Below are 18,461 nucleotides of genomic sequence, written 5' to 3' on the forward strand. Positions count from 1 at the left end.
CTCTGCCTTACAATCTGTCCATGCAGTAGTATGTGGGCTTGGTCCCTAGATTAAAAAGGGAGTATAAAAGAGGAAAATAATGGTGGAAGGGGGAGTCAATAGGAAATTAGAAAGAGAGAAAAGTGAGAGGGAAAACAGACATACATACCAACTATCAGGTGAGAAAGAGACACAAGGCCGGAGAGAAGTGAAGAAAGACATGTAAGAAAGAGTCCCTAAAGAATACTGATAGCTACACAGAGACAGACCAATAAAATCATGAGACAGTGTAAATCAGAAGGCAAACAACAAAGGTGATCAAAACAAACATTCAAAATGATAAAATCATATGTCAAAATAAGAGATCAGACTAAAGTCACTTCAGCTCTGATCTCCGGCCTCTCCCCTTTGTTTTTCATTGCAGGCAGCTAGATTTACTCACAGTTTGGGTTTGGCTGCCTGGGAGTTGCTTTTGTCTGATTCAGCGTAGGGGTGGGGCTTTGTCTCCTGTTTAGCAAGGTTACCTTAGGAACCGAGGTGGGGGTTGTTGATAGGTGGATGGAGCAATGGAAATCTCTGCTAGAGAATGGCGGAGGCAGATTCTCTTTCATAGATCCGTTTCTCTCTGCTTGTCTGGGTCCCCAAGCTTGGGATCACGTGCTGAGTGCCTCAGCCAGGGTGGGCCCAGAGCTCAAAAGCTCCAATGGGCAGGCGGTGAGTGGTGAGGGTGGCCCTGGGCCCCCCCAAAGGGTACTTCAGCCAGAAATGGGACCAGTGTCTCTGACAGGCGGGAGCCCAGAGCCTCCCTGAGTGACCAGCGGCTTGGTGCTGGGTGCCGGGTGAGAGATGATGTTGCCAGGGAGCTAGCTGGGACCTGAGACTCCCACGCAGGCAAGAGTCACGTATGGTGGAACAGCCACAGCAGGGGGCTGCAATATCCGGCCCTGCGTGGGACCAAAGGTCCCCTGGCCTCGGACCAGCGTGGCTTGTGGTGGGCTGGGGAATGGGGGAAGAAAAGTAAGAGTCTTTTTGGGAACTCATGTTCGGAGAATCTCACAAGTTCACCTATGCCGTCGCCATCTTACCGGAACTCGTTCAAATATTTATTGAGTACCTACTTTGTGCCAGGAATATCTATCACAGTTGATATCATCAATTTTTCTTTATATACTTAGTATGCCAACTTTAGTCTATATTAGTGAATATAAACATGACAATTAGATGATTATCATATTGTTGCATAAGTATAAGAAGATTTCTATTACATCATAATGAAGCAGCTAGATTCCCTTACAGTTGATTTGTCTGTTTGAGCTCAAACAAGTCATTTTTATTAGCCCTAGTAGCTAACAGATTATGTGCACAATGAATGAAGAATACAATTTTAAAAGACAGGAAATAAAAATCTAATGAAAACCTTCAAAACAAATGTTTTATTGTTTGCAGTATTACTGCAACCGGGAAATGAAGTGCACATGCCTTGTTTTTAATCTTTAGAAACAAGTAATTTATAATTGTCACTTTGTCACAGATATTATCTTTGATTTTTTTCAAGGCTAAGGTAGAAAAGCCTGTGATGATCTTATTTTTCATTTTTAAAAAGGTAATGCTAGCTATCATAGCAAATAAAAGATTATATTCACCATCATCAAACTGAAATCTACTTTATTGTTTTGCAGTGTGAACAGAGTCATGAAGCCACAGTTTGGGAAAATTTCTATTCTAATCACATTGTTCTTACCCATTGTGATGTCACCAAAATCTATTAACCTGAACATTGGTGGAACCATATGTGTTCTCAATTTAACTTTTTTTGCCATGAAAGAATGTAGGTTTTAGAGCTAAAATTCATGCATTTGACCATATGATATCTATTTGAACTTCACCAAAGCTCTGAGTCTCTTTGAGCCTTGGCTTCTTCTACTACCAAAGAGGAATCATAATACTGCTTTCTCTACTTGCCTTACAGGATTTTCATGATAATCAAAGGAAATAAGTTTATGTGAAGTAACTTTGCAAACTAAATTGCTAAACAAATGTGAACTTCCAAGGAAATGACCAATTAATATTTGTTTTTCTTTTTTGCCCTGTCTTATATCTACTAAGAAGGATCTAACACATGAATTGGAAAGCAAAGAAATGCAATAACACTTAGATTGATCATTAAATAATATAAATATATATACTCAAGATCTCCAACAAGAATTCTTCAGTACATTCAAGCATTCTTACTACCATCAATAGCAATAACATGTGTTTTGAAACAAAGATGAAATCTATTAATATTGCATATAATTTTTTTGTAGTCTGCTTTTTGTAGCCTCCAGAGTCCATTAGCATTAAATGAAAAAAAATCTAAGACCTCCAAACATTACTAAATCTTTAGTGACCAGAATGATTTGTGACAGTAGCATTTACTGAAAATGAAGAACATAATGTACAGAACAGCTGTTGCATTCTATCAACTATTTAAATTCTTTGTTTAAATATAAAATTGTTTCTTTAAAAGATGATATTAATTATTTTGTATAATCATACTAACGAAAATACATACTTCAGTGACATGATCTTTGTCACTTAATTAAACTTCTCTACCTAGTCTTTGCAATAACATTCAAAGATCATTATCAGGAACAAAGCAATAAATCTAAAACCCTTGTTTCCTAAAATTAAAAACAAGGTACATGCTCTTTCCTTTCCCCACTGCAATATATTGAAAATAACACTAAAATATTTGGATTGGAAGCTTTTATTAGCTCTTATTTTCCTCCTTTTTAAAATCAATTTCTTTGTTACACACATCTCCTGTCAATAAAATAAAAAATGATATAGATTTAGAAGGATAGTGGTCTCAGTGTAGCATCTCTCATATTATTATTCCAGTATCATCTGTTAGAAAGTAAGGCCAAATCCCACATCTAATTACAAACAGGAATTCAGAGTCATTAAACAAAATACATTTCCATTAGTGCTGCTGTAAGAAGATAGGGGAAAAATGAAGATTAGTTTATGCTGCACCTCTGTTTTTCAAGCTTTGAAGATTTAGACCTTTGTACTCAGAAACTACAAGTTTGTAGAAGATCAGCAAAGTGATAGACATGTAAAAATGCTTCATTCTAAGCAGCTTAGGCTATGCTACTTGTGTTTTGTCATGCTGCATTTAGTTCATACAGTAAATATAACAAGAAACTGAAAAGTGCCTGGAGGTATTTCCTGGTGCTCTACAAAGACATGTTCTTTATACTTCAAAATAAATTTGCTACAACAAAGCTTACATATGAAAATAGATTACTTGCAAGTAGGTAATTTTGATTCAATGAGACAGTTATTTTTCTGCTATTAAAACACAGTGCTAGTTCTTCAAATATAGGAAATGTAACAGACTAGATAAATCAAATAAAGTAGATCATGCAATATCTCTAAATGGCTGAAATACAAACTAAGAGGTATATATTTTCCTTCTATGAATGCATGCAGTTCCCATCAACATTAAGGCATCCAGGGACAACTATACCCTGACGCATTGCTGAATGTCGGAAGCACACAATCTCTTGCACTTCATTTAGTTACAATTTTTCCTTGGAAAATTTGTAGCAGGTAGTCAAACCGAGCTTTAAAGTGTCCTGGTTGATAGTATTTTAAGCAGTATAGCTAATGGAGATCCAAGCTATTTTACAGTGAAAGGAGATAAACATAATCGATTTTGTCTTACAGGCAAAGGTGAGAAAAGGCTTATTATTTGAGTTTTAGCTCTTTCAAGAACAATGACAAGCCCAATATATTATATTAATGCTTTTACCCTTTTAATGTAGGTAGAAAGGGGATAGGAACAAGGTCACTTTATTTACCATGTGCTGTTAAAGCTGCATTACATACCAGCAATTCAGTGTGTTCTACTGTCTATGAAGAAGATACCTTCTAGTTACTCTAAAATTCTAGATGGAAACAGAAAATTGACAAGAAAACCATGTCTGGATTGTTAATTTTCTAACATTTATTTGCAGTCAGTCCTTTGACTAAAGGGCCACCTTACCTATGTATACCACACCTCTCATTACTCCTTGTGCAGTTAGAATGACAGGAATAATCATTTACCTTATGCACAAAAGGAGAATCACCCCAGCTGGAATTGTCTTTTAACTGCTGTCTAATCCCACTTCTTATTTTTAAACATCAAAAATTGAGGCCTCAGGTACTTGCTTAAAATAATCTTGCCTAAATTTCACAGCAATTTTTTGACAGAGGTGGTTCTAGAACCCAGATCTCTTAACATCCAATATCAGCTTGATTTCTCTGCAGTTTCCCAACTTAATCACCTTCTTATTTTACCCTCTTATTTTTCCTCATTTTCAAACCATCCTGGAAATCTTCTGTCTTGCTTGGAGGCAGTGCTTCGGCCTGATTAGATATAATCCAGTTACATTCAACACCACTACTTTATATAGTATACTATATACCAAATGCATTTTAAATAACTAACTATAACAAGCAATAATACTATCCAAAGAGTGTAATAATCAGAAAGACTGTCTAGGAGGGACACCTTTCCTGGAACATGACTGCAGAGATGTTGATGCAGGTAAACCTGTATTTGTATTTCAGCACGTGTATGCTCATTCTCTCTCTCTCTCTCTCTCTCTCTCTCTCTCTCTCTCTCACACACACACACACACACACACACACACACACACACACACAGACATATACACGCATGTGAGAGCATGCACATTCTCACACATACACCCCCCCCCTGAAACATTATTGAAGCATATGAATGTTTTTGCTAATTTATTAACATATCTGGCTAGTAAGTCCACAGGTAGGCATAGTCCAGAAGAGGGATAAAAAGAGGTTGGTAGAGAGGAAAAGGAGAGGTTATGGTTGGAAACATTATCAAGACACAAAGGACATAGGTGAAAGTGGCAGTTTAGACTTAAGTTCATTCCACCAGTGGACTGAAAATTTTAAGTTAGCCCTCTGAATTTTTTACTTATTGTGATTTTGTCAGTAGAAACAGCAAATACTGATGCCTATAATGAATTTTCTGAAAATAAAATACAGTGTAAATTGATGCTCTTCCCACAGAAGTCCTGTATGTAATACAAAATCCAGAAGAACTTAACCACCTGTGGAATGCCAAAGTATGCACATTTCTGTCCACGGAAAAGCAAAGGATCCAGAAATCAGAGAATAACATGTGTTTTATAAATTACTTCTATTCATTTCTACCAGTTAAAATTATATCAGGTTTATAGTTTTGTAACAAAGTAAGATGTCATTTAAATTGGACCCTCCTCAGCAGCAATTCAACTTCTGCAGCCTATTTGAACAGATTTTTTCAAAACACAGATGAAACAAAAAATTTTATTTTCCACCTATATGCTCTTAATCCTGATTGGTTGGTTGTGATTTTTCCTTCATTGGCTATCAATGAGCAGCTAATATGGAATAGAAGATTTCCATTAAGTGTTTTCTGGCTGAGAGACAAACACTTAAAAATGCACAGCAGCTTGCAGAAAAAATTTGGGATGCAGTAGTAGAGTAGAAAACACACTAGACTGAAAACACAAGATCTTGCTTTTATTGCCATTATTTTTTTCTTGTTAAAATATATAGCCTTAAGGAAGGCACTGGATTTGTTTGTGGCTCTTTTGTCTCTTCTATGATGATAGGAAGAGTATTGGTGCCTTACTTGCCTCACAAGAGGAATTTAAAGGCATGAGGAGGTAAATAACTATATTTTGGCAATATGGCACTAGAGAATGCTGCCCCTGTGTATTCAATAAGATTGTTAAAATATTGGCATGTATAGTATTTATATACTCATTTTTATATTAGTAAATAATAAAACCTTCCTTGTGTATAAATAGTATTCTAGTGTGGTTAAATCACTAAAGCAAAATATTTTCTTATGTTTTTTGAAAACAAAATGGTTAAGAAAATACTTTGTTCATGGGATAAATGTGTAAAAATAAAACCTACTTTAACAACCTCAAAATACTCCTGGGAAACCTGCACAGCCCTCAAAAAGATGAAAAACAGTCTTTTTTTTTGTCTCGCTATCTTTATTCTAACACTCAAATAACAGCCTAGATGTTTTCATTTTTAGAATAAAAGATCTACCTCTTTTGTCTTTTGAAGCATTTCAAAATTAAAAAAAAAAAAAGAAAATCTCAAAAATGCTGACCGCATAATAGTTGAGTATTCATGATGGGTGTAGAACATGAAAGGTTACAATATGGATCTGTGCCCATGCATTTCTTTTCAACTCGAGCATCATCCTCTTGCTTCTGCTAACTCGGCAATCATACAGCTGACAGATTTCTGGGTTTTTTAAATAATGCATGGACTTTTCTTTTAACATGTCAGTGCAAAAGTATCAATTCTGTCCCAGTGTCATTCATGATGTTGATTTGCCTTGACAGCATTCCATTAAAACAATGAGTTTTTCCCCTCCTGATGGTTGCTTAAATATTTCTTTGAGTGATGTATTTGTGGTTTTTAAACAGATTGTGAAGGATGTTAGCATTTATGAGAAAACTCCATGGAAGGTAGAGTTGGAAAAAAAGGTACAACAATAAAACTTTACAACATGACACTTTTCTCCATTCCCTTGATTCCTCAAACTACCTCCTAACACTACCCATGCAAAAAAGGCCTATACTCAAAATATTTGAACTTCCTAAAGAAATAACACTGAAATATTTACTACCGTTTGATATCTCTCCTGGGAAAGCAAAAATGCATTTATTAAATCATGCATGTTAACTTCAGAGTCTACACAAAGAAAACAAGTGCTTTGTTCTTTGTTCAGTCTCTTATGAGGGCAGGCACTATCTCTAGTACAATGTATTGATGCAACATTGATTATGTCACAGAAGTATAAAGCAGTCTGAAAGTCAGAATGTTAGAAGGATAGAGCATTTGTGCTCTATTTTTATAATGAGGTATATATTTTTCATAGGTGCTGCTGACCATAAAATGCAAACCTTGAACATCTGCAGAAGAGAACTTGTGCCTCCTAGTTTAAAATGATTTAGATGCAAATCAGTCCTGGAATTTTGAGATTTCTTTGCAAATTTCTGCAAAACATTTAAGACAAATATTAGGACCTTACGATGATGACTTAGAGGGAGTACTGGTAACCAATCATTCATGACCCAGCTAGAGAAGTTTGGCAACTTAATTCATATAGAAAAAGAGACCTGGCCCAAGACATATTACATAAAATAGACAGGATGTCAATTTGCTTATGGAGAATATCCCTGTGAAGAGAAAACCTCTATTTTTTGCCAAGAAAGAGAAGTTAGGCATCTTCATTTAGATTTAGAAATACCATTCCTTAGGAAATGTTGTAGGTTCAGAAAAGAATGAGGTGAATTTGAAATGGGCAGAGTTCATGTTTGGGTCCCTAACTTTTAGCTCTCTTTTCACCTGCTTGTTCACAATCTCTATCCAGGGAACCTCTTCTCCTCATCAGTATCAGCTCTCCATGTTTCATTCACACTGATAAGTGTCAAAATTATTGTACCCTGAGGGACTTTAAAATGAGCTTTATACATTACATTAGACACACGCTAGGAAAATTGGGAAAAGCAAAAACATTAGAATTTCTCAGAATCCATAAAAATCATCTTAAAGATAAGAATAAATGTGTAAAAATAAAATCTACTTTAACAAACTCAAAATACTCTGGGGAAACCTGCCCAGCACTCAAAAAGATGAAAAACCGTCTTTCTTTGGTCTTGCCATCTTTACTCTAACATTCAAATAACAGCCTAGACATTTTCTTTTTTAGAATAAAAGACCTAACTCTTTTGCTTTTTGAAGCACTTCAAACTTAAAAAAAAAAAGAAAAACTCAAAAATGCTGACTGCATAATAGCTGAGTATTCATGATGGGTGTAGAACATGAAAGGTTACATGTTATTACCAAGAATATCAATAAATTTACATAACAAAGACCATAGAGTGCAGAGTATTGAGGAAATGCATGGCAAATAAAGATCTAATTTATACAACTAATCTGTGAACAAATACTCTACTAAATTTACTATGGAAATGTACAATGTCGGCTTGTCATTTCCTCAAAGTTTTAAAAATGGAGTTATCATATGATTTGATCCAGGAATTCACTCCTGGGTGTATATCCAAGACAAATTAAAACATATATCTACACAGATACTTGCACATGGATGCTGATAGTGCACTATTTACAATAGCCAAAAACTGTAAACAACACAAATAACCATTAACAAAGTGTAGTATGTTCATAAAATGGAATATTATTCAGGCATTAAAAGAACTGAGGTCGTGATACATATTATAGCATGGATGAACCTTAAAAACATTATGTGCCAAGTGAAAGAAGCCAGATGCAAAAGGTCACATATTTTATGATTCCATTTATGTGAAATATCCAGAATAGGTAAGCTTATAGAGATAGTACAATGCATTAGTAGATTAGTGGTTTCCAGGAGTTATGGGACTAGAACAAACTAGAGAGTCCTAATGGGTAGAGGGTTTCTTTCTGGGGTGACAAAAATTTCTAGAACTGGACACTGAGATATTTAGGCTAGAACTGGATAATGGTCATAGTTGCATAATTCAGTGAATATACTAAAGCAACTGAATGATATGCTTTAAATAGATGACTTTATGGTATGTGAATTATACACCCCAATAAAATTCATAAAATGTTTACTTTGGATGCTAGAGAGCTTTCAATCTTTTCCATAAGGGAAGGAATAATTACTGAACTTGGGTTGAGTGCACGTATTAGGTTCATTGTATACACACAACATACCCATGACTGCAGTGTTGATGATATCAGTGTTGATGATATCCAAGTACCATAGAACCATAGAGAATTATGACTTAGAAAAATATAGTGATTAATTCTGAGTCCTTTACACTAATATATCCATAATAAAGTAGAATCCATTAATTTGTAGGAGTATATGTAGTGGGCCCAACTCTATGTAAAATATGTTTATTAAGCTGGGTTTTATAAAGTAAATAGAAACAATTATGATAGTGAAGGATGACTATAATTTTAAGTTTTAGATACACATATACTCTTGCAAAGTAAATACTCAAAATTAATATATACTATAAATCAGCCTTTAAAAATTGGTAGTGTAATTAGCAAGTTACCACTGAATTTTTGTCATGATTGAATTAATTCATAAAAAAACATTTTAATGATAAAGTATACCAATATTTACATGTTGTATACACTCTCCCAACTAACATAGATATGACAACACATTTACAATAATTTCCTCAAAGCCTTTAGAGAAAAATAATTAAAATCCTATATTTCTTTTCCCAGTTTAAAATCTTTTGCTTGTATTTTCCTTTTCTTTTTTTTTAAATGTCTGCTGGTATTTAATTTGTAAGGATAACAAGTGTGCCCTGGAAGATACTGCAGATCTATCGTAAATACCCTGAAGAGAACAGCATGCTGGGTAACACCCAGTATGGCTTACTAAAGTTCAAGTCTTGTCCAGCAAATCTAATCTTTTTCTGTGACAGAATGATAGCCTGGGGAAGCAATAGATGTAATTTGCTTTGACTTTATCAAGGTTTTTGACACCAGTCTAACAATTGGCTCATCAATAAACTGTGAAAATCCAGGCAGGTCACACATCTGGAGAGAATTCCTAGGAGGCAGGAGAGGGGCACTTAAAGAGTTGTCATCCACTGATCAATGCTAATTTGAAGCAATGATGAAAAAAGTATCTTCCAGATTCCAAGAGCAGGCAAAATACGGACACAGGTACATTTTGATCACGTGACACTAACCAAAACATCTAAGAATGGGTTCAGAACCTGAAGTGACATCACTAAATGAAAGAGTAATGAAAGAGTAAGCAATAAATAGTATAAATTATGAAAGCATCAAATTCAGGAGAGTAACCATTAAGTGAATGAAAACAATACAAACAGAAGATAGAGATAGATTAATGATGTTCAATATTTTAAAAGTGAAGATTAGAACTTAAAGGCAGTATGATTATCCCAAACTGTTTCATTGTAACTAAGGCAGAGCTAGGTATTTATCATTAATGTGCAAAACTCCAGAACAAAATAATTAGTACAACATGTGTGGGAACCAACACAGTAGGCTCAAAACAGGTTAGTTCTTCTCTCAAAAGTAAAGTTCTAGCCGGGCTCAGTGGCTCAGCTTGTAATCCCGCACCTTTGGGAGGCTGAGGTGAGTGGATTGCCTGAGCCTGAAGGTTCAAGACCCGTCTGGGCAACTTGGCGAGAACTCATCTCTACAATAAATCAAAAATTAGCCAGGCGTGGTAGCGCGTGCCTGTAGTTCCAGCTACTTGGCAGGCTGAGGCAGAAGAATCACCGGAGCCCAGCAGGTCGAGGCTGCGGTGGCCAGGAACGGCCACTGCACTCCAATCTGGGTGACAGAGTGAGACTCCAACTCAAAAAAAAAAAAAAAAAAGTGAAGTTCTACCCTTTGGTCTAATAAGAACCTAGATTAGGGCAGGAGAAAGTTGGATGATTAGAAAGACCAGAATGATTGTAGGTTGAGTAATGAGATCTATAAAGACAGATCACATAATTTCAAATTATTTATTGTAAAGAAGAGATCATGGTTAAGCTAAGCTCTGAGTTGCTTTTATACAAACTGACCTTACTAACTCTGACAAAACAGGAAGTACTTAATCCACTATACAAGGTATTATAAGTAGACATAATAAATAATTCTCTAGTAGTGAGAGTTGCTTATTCCTAGAATAAATTTTAGAAGGGTCTTGAAAAGTACAGTACGTTGTCCTGGCTTACACTCCTTCTTAAGGGTTCGTAAGCACAGAAGAACATGGATAGAGTGGTAAAAGTTTACAATTCTATAAGAAAAACCTCCTAAAAACAGTTCTTGGTATCAAGAGCTAATAAAAACAAGCATGCCTCACTTGACTCTCTAGAAACACATTGCTCCACATCCAATGAGGTGTTTGGATAACATAAAAAAAAAAAGGCAATCTTGGGATTTTCTAATTCAACTATACAAGTTAATCAACCATATATACGTTGGTTATTTTCATTATAAACAATATTTCCTAAAGGGTAAAATACTCAGCATATGCTCCATAGAAACTACACCAACACAAAAGTCAGAACAAGTGGGGACTCAGGGTATAAAGATTTACATGGTTATCATCTTGGATTCTCCAGGGTACGTCACTATGCACAGTTCTTCCTAAAATAAGCAGCACAGTTTTAAAATATCCTTTATTTCTACAAGTAAATGAGCAACTCTGAAAGTCTTTGTTACATTTTTTTTAAAGGGACCTGCTGCTGCATAACTATATTTCTGATTTGACAGTCACAATTATAATCATTCAGGCATCTATTTCCCAAAAACTCTCAACAGCCATAACCTTTAGTGGTTAATTATAAAGTTCCAAGAGCAATAGTACACAGACTAATTTCCTAAAACAATAAAAGACAGAATTTCTCATTTGAAGCTAAATGAAACATGAACAGGTTGTTATTCATGCTGAAATCTTGATGCAGAGTCATGGTGCAGCCATTATAGAAGCTATTAAACAAAACCTTGAATCAAAGAAACCTTGAATCAAAGAAACTGTCTTCAAAGAGAAAATGCTGCTCTAACCTAAGAATACTCTAACTTCCATGTGGCTTTTCCTTTTTAAGCCTGATACTTTCACCTATCCTGCCTCTACTCTTACAGAATAATCCAAAAGTATAAATGTAAGTGAAATAGATGTAAAAATTCCCAGAAGGAAAATTCCTTTCCACATACATTCAAACATCTCCACTAAATACAGGCTTCCTGTATTTTTAGGTCAGTGTCCTACTTATTTCAGGATGTGTCAACAAGATATGAAAACTTCCATAAGTAATGAAGTATGTAATTTGTAGCTACTGCAGTTGGCTTTGTATAAAGAACAAAATGTACAATGGTTGATCTCCTACCCTCTAGGAAAACATTACACTGCTGCACATTTTCCTGCTGAGTTCAAGTGTGGAAAAGATGACATTTCAATCCATATTTTGATAAAACCTATCACAAACAAATAAATTCCAGGACTTCCCCAATTGCATGAGAAGAGTCAATGGGTAATGGGGGGGGGGGGGGACTGGAATAAGCAGTTACAAGGAATATGTAGAGAAAATAAAATGTGATCCTTTTAAAAATGACAAGATAGGTAAACATCCTAACACAACCAGAAAACATTTTAATTGAATATTTGGTATCCTTTTATAGCTGCCATTTGTTGCCTTCTGGGAATTTAACAACTAATAGCAATGATGAAACTAAATAGCACTCCTGCCACAATATACCATCTAAAACAGAACGTGCTTTTTTGAAATTAATTAAAAATTTTATTTTTATGGTTTCATAAATAATTATGAAAATAGCTTATAAGGTCCAAAAATCATTCTCTCAGGTAAAATGCTCATATGATCATAAATATTATAAATTGAATGAAGATGGACCATTAATTTATATTTATAATTGTGCCTTGTAAAAACAAATGCTGCTCATGAGTAAAAAGAAAAAGGAAAATATTCACTAAGCTTGATTTCAGAGCTGGGAACTAAGTCATTGGGCTTATACTTTAAAATTATGAAAAAAGGCTCAGCCTGTAATCCTGCACCTTTGGGAGGCTGAGGTGAGTGGATTGCCTGAGCCCGTGGGTTCAAGACCTGCCTGGGCAGAGAGACCTCATCTCTACAGTAAATCAAAAAATCAGCCGGGCGTGGTAGCGCATGACTGTAATTCCAGCTACTTGGAAGGCTGAGGCGGAAGGATCGCCGGAGCCCAGCAGGTCGAGGCTGCGGTGGCCGGGAGCAGCCACTGCACTCCAGTCTGGGCGACAGAGTGAGACTCTAACTCAAAAAAATAAATAAATAACTATGAAACAAATCTAAATAATATTTAATTATATTGAATATCTGTGGATTTAGTATGATTTTTTTCAGTCAGTGTCTCATTCTGTTACCTAAGCTAGAGTACAGTGGCCCAGTCACAGCTCATGGCAGCCTGAGTCCAGCCGATCCTTCACTTTAGCATCCCAAGTGGACTACAGACACACCAACACACCAAGCTAGTGTTTTTTTTTTTTTAATTTTTTGTAGATATGAACTTTCATTAAATTGCTTAGGCTGGTTTTTAACTCCTGGGATCAAGCAATCCTTTCAAAGCGCTGAGATTACAAGTGTGAGTCACTATATGCAGCCCAAGCATGGTTTTTAAGGCTTGATTAATTGGACAACGTTTCAAAAATCCATGTGAAACATTTGTTTTCTATACTTCACTTAATTGAAGAGAGGGAAGATAAAATCAAGAAAAAAACTCGCCAAAGTTGTTATAGTCAAAATAGTAATCCTAAGAGTCTATCTTGAGGTCAGGTCAGGTCTAACCTGAGGTTTGGCACCTGTTTTCTAAACAATTTTGGTGAGGCCAAACTAAGGACAATACCCTTTATCAGCTCCATCTCCATCTCTAAGCTTATTGATTGAGACTCAATATCAAAGAAAGAAATTCTGCTATGTACCTTAGACTACACTAAACAATTTAAACATTGGAAGCATAATGTTATAGTAGAAAGATCAAAGGGCTATGACTTAGTGCCAGCTTTTTCATTATCTAGCTGTGTGGTGACAAGCCAGTTTCTTATCCTTCAACTATCATCTGTAGTGTGAGGCAGTTGGATTTAATTATCTCAAGTCACTTAGAACTCTATTTTTAATTTTTAAAATATTTGTCAATAAGATGTTAAACAAGTGCTTTATAGCAAACTTAATAATGTAATTAATCAAAACTTTCTAGTCATCAACATAAGATTTCCTCCAGTTATTTCCTCAACTCTTACACAACTCCTAGAGATGGCCTGAAGGCTCTTAAAATTACTATTTGTAAATGACTGCCCAGGGGAATAGTATAGTCTGTTTAACACTTCCTTCAAAGCCATTCATTTTCTGATTTTCATTTTCACATTTCCCAAAGACCAGTTCAAATGCCACACCCTATACTTGAATCCTTTTTGATTCTCTTAGGCACAAGCAATTTCTTCTTTCACTATATTTGTGCAGTACTTTCTTCTTGTTGTTGCTTTTATCACATTTCATCTCAGAATATTTTATGTATTAATTCATTATTTTATCTTCTCTCTTCTCGTATCTAGATCATAAGTATTTGAAATCCAGTGATTTTCATATTTTCTCCTTAGACTACCAACATACTGCCTTTTTAACTGTTGAAATATTGCACATTGTGGAGGCTTAATAAATACGAGAATTGGATTTTGTTGAGAATCATATTCAAGAATTACTCTAATCCCTCATGGAGTGACTTACAAATGGTCACAAATCTTACGATTTATTTCATTCACACACTTACCCTTATGGAATGTCCATTATTTGCTAGTCACCTCAAATATACCACTGAATTTCTGTGTAACAGACCTGAGAACAACTGCGTTAGAACAAAAGCTAATACTCACTTCTATATCACCACATAATAATAAAAACATTCAATGTGTATTCTTCATGATGCCTCACAATTCACTTGATTAAATATTATTACAAATTTACTGCTTTTCCTTTACTTGATTAGATGTGGTCCTACCTTCTAAAGTCTTAGCAATTTTCCAAGACCTAATTTTCCTTGGGTTAAATATGCAATTTTCCAGTTCTACTTGAACCACAATCATTCAGGAAGCACATGACCATAACTAGTTATCAGAGCCTAAATGGTGTTAAATGTGATCTCTCTTGTCAAGAGTATCTACGTTTTTCCCTTCCTGGATGGTGCTAAAGTAGATGAAAGTTGAAAAAAAGATAAATCAAACCTAGTCTTTGATCTCAGTTTAAATCCTGAGACAGGAGAGTCAAAGGACATTAAAGGCATACTAGACCCCTGATTATCAAACATTTTCAAATCTAAAATTCTTTAAATAAATTTCAATTTTTAAATGACCATTTGTGAAACTATATATTTTTTTCAGGAAAGCAGAAAGCTCATTTATTCATACTTTTAAAAACCCCAGAGACTTCTTTTTAACGTATATAATAACAATTATTATAGTACTTCAAGTTGGCTTCCCTTCATTATATAGAGATAAGTTTAATTAGATTATAATCGCTACATGGTTGAGGACAGTAACAACTGCCACTGCATTTCTATAGCACCAAGTATAACATCATACATGGATGGAAACATGATATTTCTTTTATCAAAATGATGGATATCTGGAATTAGGCCAGGTTACATCTAGCCAGAAAAATTATGAACTACAGAGGGTGCCAAAAAATGTATACACATTTAAGAAAAGAAAAAAAAACTGTATTAAAATTGTAATACTCAAATATACCAATAAAAAAAGATGAATACAAGTTACATTTGACTTCTGCAATTACAAGAGGTGCTCAAAGTGGTTACCATCAGCGTTCAGACACTGCTGATCACCTCAAACATCTCTTAACATTGCTTAAAATGTGTACACATTTTATCAAGTTACAAATTAGGCCATGAGTACATCTCTCAAAATACATTATGGTGTCTTGTTACACAAGAGAAAATAGAAACTTTGTAGAAAGATTTTTTCAGAAACTGGTGTCTCTGAAACAAACATGACAGAAATTGCTGCACGAGCCCTCACTAATTTTTACTGATACAAAGCATTACTGTATAACAACACTGAATTGCAAGTGGATTTCTGTCAAACATTGGCCATTTCTAAGACACTCTAAGATTTGAAAGCCATCCTGAGTTAAGAGAAATTAGGAATAGAAAACTGATCGGTCATCAGTTTTCTCTACTGTATCTTCTTTATCTTAACTTTTTTGGTGTATTCTGGGATTTTGATAAATCAAATTCCCATGACAAAGCAGCAATAAAGAGGAAGCAGAATGTAGAAAGAGCAAACACTTTGGACTTAACCAGACATGAGACTGAAATTTAAGTGTGCAATTTACTAGCTTTGTGATTATAGGCAAAGCTGAATCATTCTGTACCTCTATTTCCTGATCTGTAAAATGGGAGTATTAGCAATAAACTCTTCTCAGGATTTTGGTAAAAATTAAATGACTTAATATGTGAGATGCTTAGTATGTCGAAACTAGAAACTATTCTTACTTTTGTTATTATTCTTTGCTTAGTGTTAATTTTAGTCTTGTCTATGGGTTTCTTTCAGCTTCTGTAAATCCAGTGAAATATGCATTTTTCCATCGATTCCCCAATAAATTGGATCCAGGCTATATAGAAAAAAGTACCACTGTGAGCACTTGTTGAAGATCAGTTCTCACTCTACAATTCACCATAAACATTAAAATTTTAGATGAGGGGATCTACACGGTATTAAAGTCAGAGTAGTTTCTTATACCAATTTTATTAAATAATTTCCCTCTTTAGTTCCCCTTCCCACTTTCCTGCGAAGTAAAACCCCACCATGCTTGAACTTCTAGGATCCTAGAATATAGGTAAGGCTACTACCAATCTACCTGTCATATTATATTAAATTTAACAACAGAATTAGCTTGAAAACCTGTGGATCCTGAGATTATCATTAATTGCCTCTAATTTCTCCCCACTAACATCAAATCATAGTTAGTTAGTTAGTTAGTTAGTTAGTTAGTTAGTTAGTTAGTTAGTTATCCACCCATACTTGTATGTTGATTGTTATAATCACACCTACTTCCAAAAAGAGATCTCAGAGTGGCTTATAATTAAGTTCAAGGTACTGTAATCACAGGATAAAGGAGAAAAAACATTAAATTTAAAAATTAAGAAAAAAACAAGTAGCATGAAAGGAGAGAATATTTCCCTCCACAACCATCTCTCTCTCCTCTCCCATTCTTCTATGTTTCCTGATCCCTGTTCTATTCCTTTTCTTTAGCCCCTGTTGATAATGCCCGGAGTCAGCCAGCACCTTCATTTAGCTAAGGAGGTGATAATCTGAAATGACTACAGCTCAGCCAACTTGGTTTCTCTGCATTACCTTCAGTAGTAAACTATTTAGAGAAGGATGGAGTAAGAAGCCTGGGATGAGGCTGGAGTGGGACAACCTATGGCAGGCAGAGAGCATAATTACTATCACTATAAGAATTAGGATTTAATTCTACCACAGTAACACAATGAAGATAACTGTTTCCAAAATAGGATTTTGATTTGTAATGGTTTTCATATATCAGTGTACAAAGTTAGCAATAGGGCTAAGCATCCTTCTTGAATCACTTTATAATCAAATTATACATATTATTCTCTCCTCCTCCCTCATCCTTCCTCTCACCAACCTCACAATAAAATAGTGAGAATTACCTGTCTGGGATTCTGAAGACACTCACCTGTGTTAGAATTAAGTTCATCAAGCTCTGATTCAGTCCCATTTTGGATTCCATTTCCCTGAAGTGTATTCATAGCTATAAGTTTCATCTTCTGTAATTTCATCGCCTCAGCCATTGCTGCAGCTGTTATACCTAAAACCAAAATCATCCCCTTAAAAAATCATTTCTTTATGTAATTGAAAACTGTATATATTTATTTAACAAGTCTACTCTGCATAGGACAAGTCAAAAGCAAATTAAAGTTGAATTTTTAACAAAGTAACTGTCAACTCTTGCAATTTCTTCATCCTACAATGGACAGCTTGAATATCTAAAGAAAAATATTCAATATGGACAGATCCCCAACTCTAAACACAGAGAAAACAAAGATAGTAAAATACAAATTGTTTGAAAAATTCCAATTCCTTATCAAAACCGCAAATGCCCATGCCATAAGAGGTAAGATAGACAAGTAGGACCTCATCAAACTGACAAGCTTCTGCAAAGCCAAAGAAATCATCAAGAGAGCATGGAGACAGCCCACGGACTGGGAAAAATATTTGCCAACTGTATATCTGACAAAGGCCTAGGATCTACAAGTAACTCAAACATGCCGAAAGGAAAAAAACCAAACAGCCCCATTACAAAGTGAGCAAAAGTTATGTATAAATGCTTCTCAAAAGAAGACACATAAGCAGCCAACAAACACCAGAAAAAATGCTCAGTCTCCCTAGTCATCAAAGAAACGCAAATTAAAATCACACTGCGATAATACCTAACTCCAGTCAGGATGGCCATCATCGATAACTCAAAAAACAACAGATGCTGGAGAGGATGAGGGGAAAAGGGAAAACTTCTACACTGTTGGTGGGAATGTAAACTAATACAACTTCTTTGGAAAACAGTTTGGCGACTCTTAAAAAATCTAAAAATTGGCATTCCATATGACTCCACAAACCCCCTACTAGGAATATCACTGGAGGAACTCAAACCACTCTATGAGGAACATACCTGCACACGCATGTTTATTGCAGCATTATTCACAATAGCAAAAGCATGGAACCAACCATGCTGTCCACTGAAAGAGGACTGGATAAAAAAAATGTGGTATATATACATGATGGAATATTACGCAACCATAAATGAAGACAAAATTATGAACTC

The 18,461-nt window shown here is 35.1% G+C and overlaps 1 protein-coding gene across 1 annotated transcript in view; it reads right to left on the bottom strand.

The window, feature by feature from the left end:
- Nucleotides 1-17,444, bottom strand: part of DACH2 (dachshund family transcription factor 2) — a 115,510-nt gene extending 98,066 nt beyond the window's left edge. Inside the window, exon 1 of the mRNA XM_008066527.2 lies at nucleotides 17,319-17,444. Within this exon, the coding sequence (XP_008064718.2) occupies nucleotides 17,319-17,433 (115 nt within the window). The 5' untranslated portion in view covers nucleotides 17,434-17,444. The remainder of the gene's footprint in view (nucleotides 1-17,318) is intronic.
- Nucleotides 17,445-18,461: the final 1,017 nt, after the last annotated feature.

This window comes from Carlito syrichta, unplaced genomic scaffold, assembly GCF_000164805.1.
Source record: "Carlito syrichta isolate Samal-C Ts95f unplaced genomic scaffold, Tarsius_syrichta-2.0.1 Scaffold308997, whole genome shotgun sequence".
Taxonomy (NCBI): Eukaryota; Metazoa; Chordata; class Mammalia; order Primates; family Tarsiidae; genus Carlito; species Carlito syrichta.